Raw genomic sequence first — 16,548 nt, 5'->3', positions numbered from 1 at the left:
ATAGAACTGAACTGGACAGAACTGGACTGAACTAGACAGAACTGGACTGAACTGGACAGAACTGAACTGGACAGAACTGAACTGGACTGGACTGGACTGGACTGGACAGAACTGGACTGGACAGAACTGAACTGAACTGGATAGAACTGAACTGGACAGAACTGAACTGAACTGAACTGGACAGAACTGAACTGAACTGGATAGAACTGAACTGGACCGAACTGGACTGGTCAGAACTGAACTGGACTGGACTGGACAGAACTGGACTGGACAGAACTGAACTGAACTGGACAGAACTGAACTGGACAGAACTGAACTGGACAGAAGTGGACTGGACAGAACTGGACTGGACAGAACTGCACTGGACAGAACTGGACTGGACAGAACTGAACTGGACAGAACTGGACTGGACAGAACTGAACTGGAGAGAACTGAACTGGACAGAACTGGACTGGACAGAACTGAACTGGACAGAACTGGACTGTACAGAACTGAAATGGACAGAACTGGACTGTACAGAACTGAACTGGGCAGAACTGAACTGGACAGAACTGAACTGGACAGAACTGAACTGAACTGAACTGAACTGGATAGAACTGGACTGGACAGAACTGAACTGGACAGAACTGAACTGGATAGAACTGGACTGGACAGAACTGCACTGGACAGAACTGCACTGGACAGAACTGGACTGGACAGAACTGAACTGGACAGAACTGGACTGGACCGAACTGGACTGGACTGAACTGGACAGAACTGGACTGGACAGAACTGAACTGGACAGAACTGGAATTGACTGTACAGAACTGAACTGGGCAGAACTGAACTGGACAGAACTGAACTGTACATAACTGAACTGAACTGGATAGAAGTGCACTGGACAGAACTGGATAGAACTGCACTGGACAGAATTGAACTGAACTGGATAGAACTGAACTAGACAGAAGTGGACTGGACAGAACTGGACTGGACAGAACTGGACAGAACTGAACTGAACTGGACAGAACTGGACTGGACAGAACTGAACTGGACAGAACTGAACTGGACAGAATTGGACTGGAGAGAACTGGACAGAACTGAACTGGACAGAACTGGACTGAACTGAACTGGAGTCAACTGAACTGGACAGAACTGGACTGAACTGAACTGGATAGAACTGGACTGAACTGAACTGGATAGAACTGGACTGAACTGGTCAGAACTGAACTGAACTGGACAGAACAGAACTGGATAGAACTGGACTGAACTGGATGGAACTTAACTGGACAGAACTGGACTGGACAGAACTGGAGTGAACTGGACAGAACTGAACTGGACTGAACTGAACTAAACAGAACTGAACTGGAGTCAACTGAAATGGACAGAACTGGACTGGAGTCAACTGAACTGGACAGAACTGGACTGAAGTCAACTGAACTGGACTGAACTGGACTGGAGTCAACTGAACTGGACTGAACTGGACAGAACTGAACTGAACTGGTCAGAACTGGATTGAACTGGACAGAACTGGACTGAACTGGACAGAACTGAACTGAACTAAACTGGACAGAACTGAACTGAACTAAACTGGACAGAACTGGACAGAACTGAACTGAACTGGAAAGAACTGGACTGAACTGAACTGGACAGAACTGGACTGAACTTTACTGGACAGAACTGGACTGAACTAAACTGGACAGAACTGAACTGAACTAAACTGGACAGAACTGAACTGAACTAAACTGGACAGAACTGAACTGAACTGAACTGAACTAAACTGAACTGAACTGAACTGAACTAAACTGGACAGAACTGAACTGAACTGAACTGAACTGAACTGAACTGAACTAAACTGAACTGAACTGAACTAAACTGGACAGAACTGAACTGAACTGAACTGAACTAAACTGGACAGAACTGAACTGAACTGAACTGGACAGAACTGAACTGAACGCCGTCTGTCACACTGAAGTGTGTAAGCGCTCTGTCATTAAACGCTGTTGTGTTTTCAGTTCTGTTCAGATGGTGAGCTGTGAACACTTCCCTCTAGTGGTGGGATCAGGATCAAACACACAGATCAGTCTCAGGAAGGGTAGTCTGTGTTCCTCATGACTATCAGGCAACCGATCTCTGACATCACTGTTATTATGACCACATGATTCAAACTGAAAGGTTTATTTTACGGTCTTTATCAGTATCCCACACCGATCAGGCATAACATTATGACCAATATTATGACCTAATATTGTGTTGGTCCCCTGACCAATTGAGGCATGGACTCTACTAGATTCCTGAAGGTGTGTTGTGGTATCTGGCACCAAGATGTTAGCAGCAGATCCTTTAAGTCCTGTAAGTTGCGAGGTGGGTCCTCCATGGATTGGACTTGTTTGTTCAGCTCATCCCACAGATGCTCGATTGGATTGAGATCTGGGGACTCTGGAGGCCGAGTTGACGCCTCAAACTGGTTGTTGTGCTCCTCAAACCATCCCTGAAGCATTTGTGCTTTGTGTCAGGAGCATTATCCTGCTGGAAGAGCCACAGCCACCAGAATACCGTTTCCATGAAAGGCTGAATTTATGATTTAAATGTAGCGATGGACAGGGGTCAGTGTATTCTGACAGCTTTCTATCAGAACCAGCATTAACTTCTGGAGCAGTTTGAGCTCCAGTAGCTGGTCTGTTTGATCGGACCCCACGGGCCAGCCTTCGCTCCCCACGTGCATCAATGAGCCTTGGCCGCCCATGACCCTGTGGACGGTTCTCCACTGGTCCTTCCTTGGAGCACTTTTGATAGATACTGACCACTGCAGACCGGGAACAGCCCACAAGAGCTGCAGTTTTGGAGATGCTCTGACCCAGTCGTCTAGCCGTCCCAATCTGGCCAAACTCGCTCAAATCCTTACGCTTGCCCATTTCTCCTGCTTCACACACATCAACTCTGAGGACAGAATGTTCACTTGCTGCCTAATATATCCCACCCACTAACAGGAGCCGTGATAATCATCATGGTCCTAATTTTATGCCTGATCAGTGTTTATTGGCTTCATCAAGCTCAATACCCTTATACAAAATAAGTTTATTCGAGTGTGCTATTATTATACTTCTTTTGAAAGACTTCTGCAACAGACTTAAAGTTGCACTTAAACACTGATAGAAAAGTCTGATGATGTTTGTCCTATACTTCTGCTCATACTTTAATACACTAGAACAGGGCTCTTCAAATCTTGCCCTGGAGGGCCAATGCGCTGCAGAGTTTAGCTCCAACCCTGATCAAACACACACACCTGTGCTGTTCTAATGATCCTGAAGACATTGATTAGCCTGTTCAGGTGTGTTTGATTAGGGTCAGAGCTAAACTCTGCAGGAAAGTGTGCCAGATCTGCACTAGAACATGGGCCCGTTTAGTCTCAAGTATTGAAATACTACACTTACAACTAGTACATTGATAGTAAACTTGATACATAAAGTATCCTTAAAAAAAAATACCTGAACTTTACAAATAATAAAACACAATCGTGTGGTTCAGAAGGCGATGAGTGCACGTTTATAGCGGTGCGGAAAAGCACCTGATGTGGAGGAGGAGCCGTGCCTGCGGTGTGAAAATATCATTTCCTCACGGCTCAGATGGAAAGCTGTTATCCCCCCATAGCACTGGATTAGATGTCTGAGCCCTCGCTGAGAATGAATGAAGCGGGCGGAGAGCGGGAACGGGCCGGCGGCAGCTGAATAGAGCGCACAGTGTTCTGCGGGCCTGGGTCAGGTTTCTGGGTCAGTTCTGGTAACACCACTGCCCGGCACTTTGCTCAGGTTCAGTCTGGGTGAGTGTGACCGTGAAGCACTGGGCCAGAACAGTAGTACACCCCCCTTGCTCGCGGACCTGTGTGTGTGTGTGTGTGTGAGCCAGCATCAGTCTGCAGTGTGTGGAGCTCAATCGGGAGGAAGCGGCCGGAGACACGGGACACGAGACGAGCTGCCATCCGGTAAATGCCTTTCATTCACACCGTCTCTGGGCGGATGTAGAGCCACTTTAAAAGATGTGCATGTCTAAACTCTCTAGAATGTGACTTTTCAAGAGTTTCTGTTGCTCATGTGTTTATTACCCGGGCATTTCTTAAAGTGAGTGATATTTGGGTGGATGATTATTGTAGTTGCCTTTATGATTTGATCTGTGACCCTGGAGCTTCACACCAGTCCTGCGTCTCACAGGTATATCTGTGGCAATAATACACTGTATGGGTCAAAATTATCCATTTTTTTATGCAAAAAAACATTAGGATAGTAAGATCATGTTCCATGAAGATATTTAGTAAATGTCCTACCGTAAATGTATCATAAATGAATTATTAGTACTAATATGCATTGCTAAGGACTTCATCTGGACAACTTTAAAGGAGATTTTCTCAATATTTAGGTTTTTTTTTTTTTTTTTTTGCACCCTCAGATTCCAGATTTTCAGATTTTGTCCTATATTTGGCTTATTTATTATGGTCCGATCCTAATAAACCATAGATCAATGGATTTTTTATTCCGCTTTGATGATGGCTGAATCTTCAAAAAATTGACCCGAATGACTGGTTTTGTGGTCCAGACTCTCATATTTATTGATAGACTTCATTCAATGACTATTTTTTTGTTTTATGACAGAACTAGTTGAACTATAGAGAATAAAGAAACTCTTTCTTTTTTTGCCCTGCTGTTCATTTCTCCTGATTATTTTACATAACCCTGTGAATCGAAAAGTCTCCCAGTCTGTCTTGGGAATTTGAAGAGGAAAAAGCAGAGCAGGTGAATAGTCCACAAGCCTCTGTATTGCTGACAAGGTCACAGTGATCTCCATTAAAGGCTTAGAGCATTGCCGTTACTGAGCTCCGGCTCAGGTGACACTCACTTAGACAGGAGCAAACATGCTTTACACACATGACATGATGCCTTGATAACGTGAATGTCCGCCTCTTCATTTGCAATTGTAAACCTCTGGATCTAAGGATCATTTGAACTCGAAAGCATCCATTCCTGGCCGCTCTACCGCTCTCGATTGTGGAGCGGTGGACCCGGGGCTCTGGGGTTGTATTGCGATACGGGCTCCGTGTCCTATGGTTTACCCTGTCTCGCTCCCATAAGGCTTCTCAGGGATGGGGGGGCGCCTGTGTTCAGCAGAGCCTCTCTTTGCATGGGTCGGGGTAAAGTGAGCACTATGGTTGGGTTTGTGTTGAATGGTGGAGTGACACCAGCAGGTCAAGGTGGAGTACTACCCCCCTGAAGCGGCCCTTCCTCTCGTGTTTCAGATGGGTATCGGCCCCTAGCCTTGCTGTGCTGTGCATACCTCAGTCTATAGCCTACACTCCAGTCTGAAACATAAGAGACACCGAATTCTCTGTAGGCCTTTTTTCAGCATGGCAGAGGGGTACAGCAGCTCAAAAACGGACCATGGACGTGTTTTTTGCTTGCTTTCTTTACAATAAACGACACTAGCCCCTGTGCGTCAATTTAAAACAGCTACACACGGGTCCATAGAGGACTACAATTCCCACGTCAAAAACTACTTAGACTTTTTTTAGCCACATTTTAAAGAAGACCTTTGTCAGATTATTGCTGGGAAAAAAAGAAAATGACTTATTATTTTATATTAAATATATACAAACCCCATTCCAAAAAAGTTGGGACACTGTACAAATTGTGAATAAAACAGAAAGCGATGATGTGGAAGTTTCAAAATTCAACATTTTATTCAGAATACAACATAGATGACATATCAAATGTTTAAACTGAGATAATTTATAATTTTAAGGGGAAAATAAGTTGATTTTAAATGTCATGGTATCAACAAATCTCAAAAACAATTGTGCCAAGGCCATGTTTCCCTCTGTGTGTCATCAACTCTTCTTTTATAACCGTCTGCAAAAGTCTGGGGACTGAGGAGACGAGCTGCTCAAGTTTAGGAATAGGAATATTGTCCCATTCTTGTCTAATACAGGCTTCTAGTTGCTCAACTGTCTTAGGTCTTCTTTATCACATCTTCCTCTTTATGATGCACCAAATGTTTTCTAATGGTGAAAGATCTGGACTGCAGGCTGGCCATTTCAGTGCCGGATCCTTCTTCTGCACAGCCATGATGTTGTAATTGATGCAGTGTGTGGTCTGGCATTGTCATGTTGGAGAATGCAAGGTCTTGCCTGAAAGAGATGACGTCTGGATAGGAGCATATGTTGTTCTAGAACTTGGATAGACCTTTCAGCATTGATGGCCTTTCCAGATGTGTAAGCTGCCCATGCCACACACACTCATGAACCCCAGACCATCAGAGATGCAGCTTCTGAACTGAGCACTGAGAACAACTTGGGTTGGCCTTGTCCTCTTTAGTCCGGATGACATGGCATCCCAGTTTTTCAAAAAGAATTTCAAATTTTGATTCGTCTGACCACAGAACAGGTTTCCACTTTGCCACAGTCCATTTTAAAAAGACAAAATTGTCCACAAGGTCACACAAGGGCTAGCCTTGATATTTTTTTATATAATGCAAAGACATCCATAATTGTTTTAAAATGTCCATATACTTTTTATGGGAACACTGTATTTAAAGTGGCTGAAGAAACCCTTGTTATTTGCGCCACCCTGTGTTGGGTGCGTGAGAGCCTCATATTTAAGACTCTGTGTAAAGCCGTGTCTGTGAATGACCCCTAACACACACACACACACACACACACACACACACACACACACACACACACACACACACACACACACACACACACACACACACACACACTGAGAACTAAGCTTGTCATGGTCGCTGGGTGCCAGTAGCCTTCATTTTACCTCAAGAGCAGCTTGAATGGATTAGCCATTTCCCATCAGAAAACAGTTGATGCTGAAGTGAGCTCCTGAGATTATCGCTGCTCTTTTGGACAAAAGCTTTTTTGGATTGACACCAAACAGATTGGAATGAGACTCTGATATCCTGACTGAGTCTGTTATATTCGGCTGGCAGGTTCTGGACTCGGTGAATGCGGTATAGACTCAAACATGGGCTGTAACAGACACAAACCATCCTGTTATGAAGACCGGTTTTGATCCGAGCAGCAGGTTTGATGAGGTGTTGCTGTAAGTCTATGAAAGCTGTGTGCTTGGCAGCTGTCCATCCATTAGTGCCAGAGAAATTCTGCCCAGATCATGTGTCACGAGTCCAGCCGTCCAGCTGAAAGACTAGTGTTTTTTCTGTCCTTGTTTTCTATTGGTCAGAAGGCTTGATTCATGAGGGTCCAGTATTCTATGTCACAAAAGCGCCACACACTAGGCACATAAAGAAACATGGCCACTGATAGATACTCTTATAGACCTCACACTGTTACTCTCTTCTCACGGCCAGCGGCTCAACGCTTCATAGGGGTTTAATGATATTAACCCTGAGGTGTGTTCGATTAGGGTTCTCCTGTGTTGGCTAACTCTGGACATAAACTGAGAGTGTGTGTCTCGAGCTAAGCTAGAAAGGCTATTCCAGAGCCAGAGACTGAAAGGATTTACTCTATGTGGATTTGGATATCCTACTGTCTGTAGGCCAGATCTGTGAGAAGATGAATAATAGAGCAACATATTCACATTTATTAATTTAGCAGATGCTTTTAAATATTAGGGTGGATATGTTCATATTGTGTACCTCACTGGTCTTCAGTAACTGTATTTTTGCCAGTGGTGTTGTTTCAAAGTAATTTCAATTAACACAGGTGAGGAAATGAAAACAATTGTGTCATTTTCTTTAACCGAACTCTTAATAATAACCAGCGCAAATCCCACTCTTCTGAGGCCCCAAGCAAAGCTTTGTGAAGGGGCCCCTGTCAGGGCATTATTTTAAAAAAACATATTACCATAAACTTCAGCAATAATTACAATGGCTTTCACTGTACGATGCACTGCCAGTTTCTATAGGCTAATAGAATTAAAACATCAAGAAAACAAACTAGAAGTGATGGAAAACATATATAAATATGTAAAGGGAAACCTGTTCAAACACTTTAATTGGCAGTAAGGACAATTAAGTCAAAATTAAAACCAAATTTTAGTTGACAGCTAAATAAATGCTTTGTTTAATTGTGACACCATCTATACTCTAAAAAAAATGCTGGGTGAAATACAACCCAAGTTTTAGCCCAGAGAATGTGTTGTTTTCGCAAATAGGCAACAAATATGGACTAACCTAAATTGTTTTAACAAAATGTTTAACCCAACATTGTAAACCCGAATAAGTTACCAGAACTCCAAAAAGATGGAGGCAATCGATTGCCTCAAATTTTTTAAGTTGATTAACTTAAAAGTCACAATTTTCCAGAACTTAAAAGGTTGGATTACCTGCTGCGTGTACCTTTTGATAACAGTTAAATTAAAGTGCTCATTTTGCTCAACTCAAATATTTGCAGTTTATGACTTACAATTTTCTGTTAAGGTAACTCAATTATTTTCAGTTATTATAACAAAGTTTTGAGTTTTCACAGAACTTAAACAATTATGTACACAACCACACCATCTTATGATAACAAAACTCAATTTGTATTGGTTTGTTTTGTCATTGTTTCACCATGCTGGGTACTACCAATCAACTTCCCCATGGGTCCCAACATGCATTGGGGCAACTGTGTCTCACAAACACAAAGCAGCCAGAGAACTACTAATATTACACAGTCAAGAGTCAAGAGCCCGACTAAAGCAAACACTGATCTCCATCATGGTGACTTCCAACAAAACTATTATTTTCATTAAAGCAGAAATAAAGTCAATCTGGTTAGGTATAAGTTGGTTCATATATTATTGTTAGGTTTAGTAACTTACACATTTTTACTTACCGAACTTAAGATTGCACACAATGAAAAAGTCTCCATCTTAATTTGAATCACCAACAGATGAGGCGAAAAGGACCGCCCTTTGTAAATGTCATCCAATAAGTGAATTAGTTCTCTTGTTGCCAGACAGAACTCCTTGAATGGCCAATCACATCACAATCACAATTTTTTGAGTTCTGGTAACTTATTCGGGTTTACAGTTTTTCATTCATTCATTATTTTTTATTTAAAATCCAAAAGTTCTTACTGAACATGGCTCGTCAGAATTGCAATTCCCTTTGTTTACTCTTTCATAGAAGTCAGGTTAATGTAACACATTTAAACAACATTTTAGCAAGACCAAAGTGAGCTATTTTAATTATTTATGATTTTGAGTTCATACAACTTGAAATCTTAAGTTTATGTATTTCATTCTTAGCATGTAATTACTTAATTATATTAAGTTATATTTAATTTATGTTTTTAAGTTATTCTTACTTATTCACAAAATATATTTTAGCAAAAAATATTAGTTAAAATTACTCAAAAGGAAGACCATGTTACATCAACTTGAATTAAGTTAGTAGAACTTTTTCTAAAACTTTGAGTATACACCACTTAATCTATTTAATTAATTTGAATGTTCGGGTTTACAGTGAATAGTTGGGTTTGTTCATTTTGACCCAATTTTTCTGAAGTGAACAAGGCAAAAATAAATCAATAATTCTCTAAATGAGCTCATTTTTGACTAATGGGCATTGGGCTTGTAATACTGAACAGAAATGATTATTTCTCATATTGCCGCATAAGAATGTTTTGATTATTGATGTGTATCAACAAAACCGAAAGTTGCATTTCATCATGAGGCATTTCTAAGGAAACACAGTGGAGACCTGGACGGGAGTTATGGGTTTATGACTTGCTTATGAATTTATTGCTTTGTCAGGGCTAAATAAGAAACTAAATATCACATACTTTCTTTGTTCTTGGCACTTTTATTCTTTTCTAGGATTGTTTCGTTTTGCAGCCATAGATGTCCAGACGCATGTTATTATCTGCCGCACTGCATGATGTCAGAGTCCGAAACAGTTATTAAAGGGGGGGTGAAATGCTGTTTCATGCATACTGATCTTTTTACACTGTTAAAGACTTGGAATCCCATACTAAACATAGACAAAGTTTCAAAAGTTAAGGTGGACGTTTGATGGGAGTATTTCTTTGTCAAAAATACTACTTCCGGTTAGTCATAAGTTTCGGCAAGTTTTTTGAGATCATGCGTCCCCATTGACGTTAGTGGGGGCGGAATTTCCTTGTATGGGCCTTACGGACAATTCTACCGGAAGCGCGTGAGAGAGAGCGAGGGAGAGAGCGAAAGCAACAGGCTACGCCCATCAAAGCGCTGGCTTGTAGGATGCTAAACAGGTGATATAACCAGTAGCTACTGACTTACCCACTGATAGGCCGGCGGTCGATCTGTATTAGCACTTTCCTCACGCGACGGGCGAATCACTTTCCTCACAGAGCGACTCACTTTCCTCACGCGGCAGGCGAATCACTTTCCTCACAGAGCGACTCACTTTCCTCACGCGGCAGGCGAATCCCTTTCCTCACAGAGCGACTCACTTTCCTCACGCGGCGGGCGAATCACTTTCCTCACTGAGCGAATCACTTTCCTCACAGAGCGACTCACTTTCCTCACGCGGCGGGCGAATCACTTTCCTCACTGAGCGAATCACTTTCCTCACAGAGCAAATCACTTTCCTCACGCGGCGGGCGAATCACTTTCCTCACTGAGCGAATCACTTTCCTCACAGAGCGAATCACTTTCCTCACGCGGCGGGCGAATCACTTTCCTCACAGAGCGAATCACTTTCCTCACAGAGCGAATCACTTTCCTCACGCGGCGGGCGAATCACTTTCCTCACGCGGTGGGCGAATCACTTTCCTCACAGAGCGAATCACTTTCCTCACTGCAGCGCGCTGCTGCACACGTCATTATTTAGCTCCGCTCACATGACACGCCCCCACCCGCTCGGCTTTTTTCGGAAAGACTCAGAACAGCGCATCTTTCTTATATAATTATTAAAAAAATAAAGACTTTTCGGAGATATGCAGGATGCAATGCTACTCTATAGGTACTCAAGATTGACATGACACTGACTGAAACTGAGTGTTTCACCCCCCCTTTAAATAAATATAAATCATTTTGAAAAATATTCCCACAGGACTATGCAAATGTTTAGCCCCTTAACTTTCACCCCCCATTGACAAGAAAATGCACTAGCCAAACTTAAATGGCTGTAATTTAAGAATGCTTTGAAATATAGACTTAAGTTTGGTCTTGTTTTAAAGACTATGCAGATTATTATTATTGAAGTACTTCAAAAAATGAAAGTATGAAAAAATTATGGAAGTTTACATTTACTGTAAATGAAACATACTGTACTAAATATTTTTATGTTATATGAAATATATATTTTACAGAATATTGTACTCTAAAATTACTCTAAAATCAAAGCCACATGTCTACCCAAGTTGTGCTCCAAATTTAAAGTTGATATCACATATATGTTAGTTCCCATGAGAGTTTATTGAGGCGCTGTACCAAAAACACACCGGGTTTCACACATTCCAGTGAATTTTTTATTTATTTATTATTATTTTTTTTAATTCCTTTTCAGTCACCAAATATGGAAACTTGAGACTCTGCCCTTGCCGGCGATACGTGTTTTATCAAGATTCATTTTGATTATAAAGTAATTTAAAAAAATTGGTACTATGAAACCGGACTCCGCCTAATTTGTGGAGGAGCCTGCTGGAATAATTTAGAGTACCGTTTCCATGCTAACACTATGTCCAATTTCAAGAATTCGAATTTTGAGTTTGTTAACTTTTGAATGATGCCTAATTTATGATGATCAATAAAATGTGATACTAAAAAAAGGTAATTAAAAAAAAGAGCGCCAAGCGTCCCACTAGCAGGGCGTTGACAGTTAAGGGGTTAGTAGGCACCACACATATTTGCATGTTATAAAAAAATATTCACATTATTGTAATTTACATTACAATGTCATGTTTATTTCTTATAGTGATGAGCAAGGACGCCCTCTGGTGCTTCGGAGACCCTACACAACTTGCGTAGTTTATGTATAGGGAGGATCGGCTCTGATAATAACCTCTATTTAGCACAAATTACACACACTATAATAGAGATGGTCCGTAAACTAATAAACTAAAGTATTATTATTAATAATAATAATAATAATAATAAGGGTTGGGTATCATTTAGGTTTTTTACGATTCCGGTGCCAAACCAGTACTTTTAAAATGGTACTGGTGCCTGAACCGATACTTTAAAAAAAAGAGCCACAAAATGATGGTGGATGATATTAAATAATGGCTTTTTATTTTTTTTATTCTTTAAATTGAACAATTCATTAAAAGTTCAAAGTATACTTAAATATATAAATAGATACAAAACACAATATACTTAAATTTACAGATAAAGCTTAAGCCCTCTAACCTAACCACAATAGGACTAATTTAACACTAAATAACATTATAGCATTAATAACAGCAGTAGTCTGTATTCTTGGTCTGCTACAAACCAGCTTCAGTTCAGCATTATTTTGCATTAATATGACCATATTCTCTGGCTTAGAACGCATCGCCTTGTTTACATGTCAACACGTTGTGCTTCCCCCATGACACACACAGCAGCCACAAAAGCACTTTATGACAGCTCAGAGCTCAGCTATTAATTTTTTAATTTTTTTTATTAATTTTTATTTTTTATTCAAAATATTCACAAACTTTTACCTATGTCATGAGCTATCTGATATTCTGATTTTCAATTATGTGTAAGTGAATGTGTTTTGTCATAATGATCATGTTAGTTATCTATAATGCGCGATGGGCGCCGCCATGTTAGTTTGCGCCTCAGAGAATCGCATCTGTCGGATTTACATCAGGCAAATTCATCCTCGGCTCATGAAATACATGAAAGTAAGTGACCAGTGAAGCTTTTTTTCTTGCAGTGAAAGTCAAAAAGAGCAAACAGATTGCATAAAAGGGGTCCAAACAACCCCAGTCTTCTGAAGCAATAACAACAAATATATGATGAACAGAGTGCTCACACCATGACGGATTGACTAGTTAAGTGGAGGAATATATACACGACTCCGTTTAGATACATGTGTGTATCGCCACGATTGGTTAAATAAGTATCCAATGTAATTTTAACAAATTACAAGTTGATGTTTGGTCCAATTAGATCCAACATATGATTCTGTGATCATTCAAATTCCTCTTCTTTCTCCACAGACAGAAAATGGGGAACTTCTACGTACACACTTTCTTCTTAATTGTCATAGCGCTTACCTTTATGCCCTCATGTGACACATTCAAGCCCACTCAGAGGCCAAAGTACCAGTACACCAAGAAACCCCCTAGAGAGATGGTCCAAACTACTGGAAAGCCTACAGTCACCGCACGGATTGTGGAATACACCAAAACAAGAGAGCGCTTCCCAGCATACATCACAGAGAGCACAACAGTTCCTGCTGACAGCTACATAGACTACCCTACAGACACCACTCCATCTCCCACTGCTGTGAAAGACAATTACACGCTAGACTATAATGAATGCTACTTCAACTTCTGTGAGTGCTGCCCTCCAGAGAAAGGCCCGCAAGGGTTCAAAGGAGACACAGGACTGCCAGGTCAGCCGAGTCAAGTCATCCCTACGCATTTATTTAACTTAAATAGTGTGTTGTTTGCTATATATGTGTTTGGGGTTCTGTAATTTTGTTGTATCGTAGGCACACCTGGGGAAAAGGGAGCACCTGGACCCAAAGGTCTACCAGGTCCAGTAGGGCCAAAGGGCCATTCAGGATCTAAAGGGGATAAAGGTAAGAACTTGATTATGTGCTCCTTATGCACTCATCATATATAATATTGCAGGTTTGAGATTTCCCATTGTAATCCAACAGGAGAGAAAGGTGATCAAGGAAACATAGGACTCACGGGATCTCTAGGCATCCAGGGAAAGGCCGGAATGAAAGGTGAACATAATCCTCCTTTAGGGTCCGCTGGAAATATAAATAGAAAATAAGAAATCTATATTTTTGCTCTACAGGTGAGATGGGTATTAAAGGTGAGAAGGGTGCAGCTGGTCTGCCAGGATTCAAAGGGGAAAAAGGGGAAAAAGGAGATCCAAACCTGAATGTGTCAAAGGGTGATCAGGGAGATCCAGGCAAAGATGGACCACCTGGACCCCAAGGCATGACTGGTGAAAAGGGTGAAAAGGGTGATAGAGGAGAGTGCGGTTTGCTTGGTGAGAGGGGTCAGAAAGGTGAGCCAGGTGACCCCGGACCACCAGGTGTGCGTGGAGACCCTGGTCCATCTGGGCAACACGGCATGCACGGAACTCCAGGCAGCTCTGGAGAACGTGGGGAACCAGGAATTCCTGGAGCAAAGGGTGAGCCAGGAGCACGTGGGCCAGCAGGAACCAAAGGTTTAAGAGGTCTGAGGGGAATAAAGGGCGACCGCGGCCCTCAAGGGAAACGTGGAGACAGAGGTCTACGGGGGATGAAGGGTGCTATGGGTCAAAATGAATCGCGAGTACGTTCTGCTTTCAGCGTTGGCCTATATCCCAGCAAGTCTTTTCCTCCTTCGGGATATCCAGTTCGCTTCGACAAGATCTTCTACAATGGAGAAAACCATTATGACATTGTCACAAGCAAATTCAACTGCACCTACTCAGGAGTTTATGTGTTCTCCTATCAGATCACGGTGAGAAACAAGCCACTCCGCGCTTCTTTGGTGGTGAATGGCGTGCGTAAGGTACGTTCCAGGGACACTCTACAGGGTCAAGACATTGACCAGGCATCCAATCTAGTGATCCTGAAGCTGGCTGTCGGAGACCAGGTATGGGTAGAGACTCTGAGAGACTGGAATGGGGTCTACTCCAGCAGCGAGGACGACAGCACCTTCTCTGGGTTCTTGCTCTACCCAGACTAATGCCCTCGCCATGTATAAACCAGGGCTAGATGTTGAACTGAACTTTACATGATATGGACATGGGAGGAATTAGATTTAGTGTTTTTATCATAGAGAGAAAGAAGTGTAATGTTTAAATGAGCATCAGCCAACACTATTGATTTGCATTGTGTTAAACACGGCAGATGAGCTAATCCACCAAATTGTCATAAGCCGCGTTTCTACCGAGATTACCCGGTACAAGGAACTTTTTCCCAGGAACTTGTCCGCAAACAACTCTTACTGCGGTAATCAAATGTTGCGTGAGCTCAACCAATCAGCCCAAGTCCCACCCCTGAAAGTTCCTGAACTTTGAAAAAGTACTTCCTCATGAGCAGGGACTTTCTGAGGGGCAACTTCATTTAGACCTTGATCCCTGCAGTCGAAACGCAAAGTACCAGCCCAAAGTCCCTCATTCCTGGGTAAAGTTCCTGCGGTGGAAACGCGGCTATATGATGCACAGTTTGTGCGCTGTGCAACTCTTCACAGACTGTTTTGGACATTCAGTATATCTTAAAATTAACTAATAATTAGTCTTCTTACACAATTATTTTGTCTTACGGTACAGTCTTTATTTACAGATCAGAGATCAGGCGTTCTTGGCAACTAAAAGATGTAATGATGTGGCATACCACATGACATTTCAGCTTCTTTTTAACGAGTCACATCCATGAGCCTCTAAGACAGGGTATATTGATTCCACTCTACATTTTCAAAGGTGGCATCGTTCCATAAACTGTTCATTACTTGTACGGTCAACAAAATGAATATAAATTCTGACATCAAATCATATGTAATATATTGTGTGAAACTTAAATCACAATGTAGGCTTTGGGTTGTTGGGTTTCTAAGCACTTAATAATAAAATCAAGCAAGGAATATCACTTTGGTTAAGGCTTCACTTTCCAAAATGAAAGTGCACAAAGTCTTTTAATTCAGAATCTTACTTCAATGCATCATGAGCAGAAACCTGAGTTATGGTTCTTTAAGACTTCCTCTGAACACAAAAGCAGAGACAAAGTTTGATTCTTGTGACATGTTCTCATTTTAAGTCCTGTTTCAAAGCCTAATGGGATATTAATGCAAAGCAAGACAGCTCTCTCGAGTTTTGCCGTGGCTCAGCATCCCGTTCTCCAACACGTTTCTCCTCCCAGCGTGCAGTGTATGTGTTGGAGGACGGGCCAAGTGTTTTCCATGCAGTAGACCTTACCCTTTTACACGTAGCTGGGTGTTATATACTTCCCAACAATCACCAACTGGGGAGTCTTCAACTTAAAACATTTGACCCTTGGATAATATTGCAAATTGAGACTATTTTGAATCTCAGACCCATCCTAAAAGTGAACCTCTGTTGCTACGGGACTGATTGTGTATTTTATTACTGATGGTGTGGCTGGTATCCGCAGCAGCACCCATCCTCCTGGAGGACAAAAAGCCAGTATAACAAAGGGAATCAGCTTTTTATCATGTTCAATAAACTCATAAGAAATATAGTGCGTAAAGAAAGGACTTAAAGAAACTTTAATTGATCATATAACAACAATGTGGGCAGATCGGTTATAAAGTTGAATTCATTTTTAATTCATTTTATATGGATATTTAGTTGAAAAATTTGATCTAAATTTGTGTCCCTAACTGAGCAAGCCAAGCCAAAGGCGACAGTGGCAAGAAAACAAAACTCCATCAGGGCATGATGGAGAAAAATAGTTTCCTTTCCTAAT

At 41.6% G+C, this 16,548-nt stretch overlaps 1 protein-coding gene across 1 annotated transcript; it reads left to right on the top strand.

The window, feature by feature from the left end:
* Positions 1-3,347: 3,347 nt before the first annotated feature.
* On the top strand, positions 3,348-15,913 carry otol1b (otolin 1b). Its single transcript, XM_067451516.1, has 5 exons — positions 3,348-3,958; positions 13,112-13,509; positions 13,609-13,698; positions 13,780-13,851; positions 13,926-15,913. Exons 2-5 carry the CDS (start codon positions 13,119-13,121, stop codon positions 14,807-14,809), a joined length of 1,437 nt encoding a protein of 478 aa, XP_067307617.1. The 5' UTR covers positions 3,348-3,958; positions 13,112-13,118; the 3' UTR covers positions 14,810-15,913.
* The last annotated feature ends 635 nt before the right edge of the window (positions 15,914-16,548 follow it).

The sequence above is a fragment of the Pseudorasbora parva genome, chromosome 8, assembly GCF_024679245.1.
Source record: "Pseudorasbora parva isolate DD20220531a chromosome 8, ASM2467924v1, whole genome shotgun sequence".
NCBI classification, from domain to species: domain Eukaryota; kingdom Metazoa; phylum Chordata; class Actinopteri; order Cypriniformes; family Gobionidae; genus Pseudorasbora; species Pseudorasbora parva.
The sequence above is the reverse complement of the archived record's forward strand: the minus strand, read 5'-3'. Positions and strand labels throughout refer to the sequence as shown.

Bases quoted from the DNA above. Each gene is read 5' to 3' on its own strand.
- otol1b (XM_067451516.1), top strand. From the start codon at position 13,119: ATGGGGAACTTCTACGTACACACTTTCTTCTTAATTGTCATAGCGCTT. The intron at 13,510-13,608 runs GTCAGCCGAGTC...GTTGTATCGTAG, and splicing joins AGGAGACACAGGACTGCCAG to GCACACCTGGGGAAAAGGGA. The intron at 13,699-13,779 runs GTAAGAACTTGA...GTAATCCAACAG, and splicing joins AGGATCTAAAGGGGATAAAG to GAGAGAAAGGTGATCAAGGA.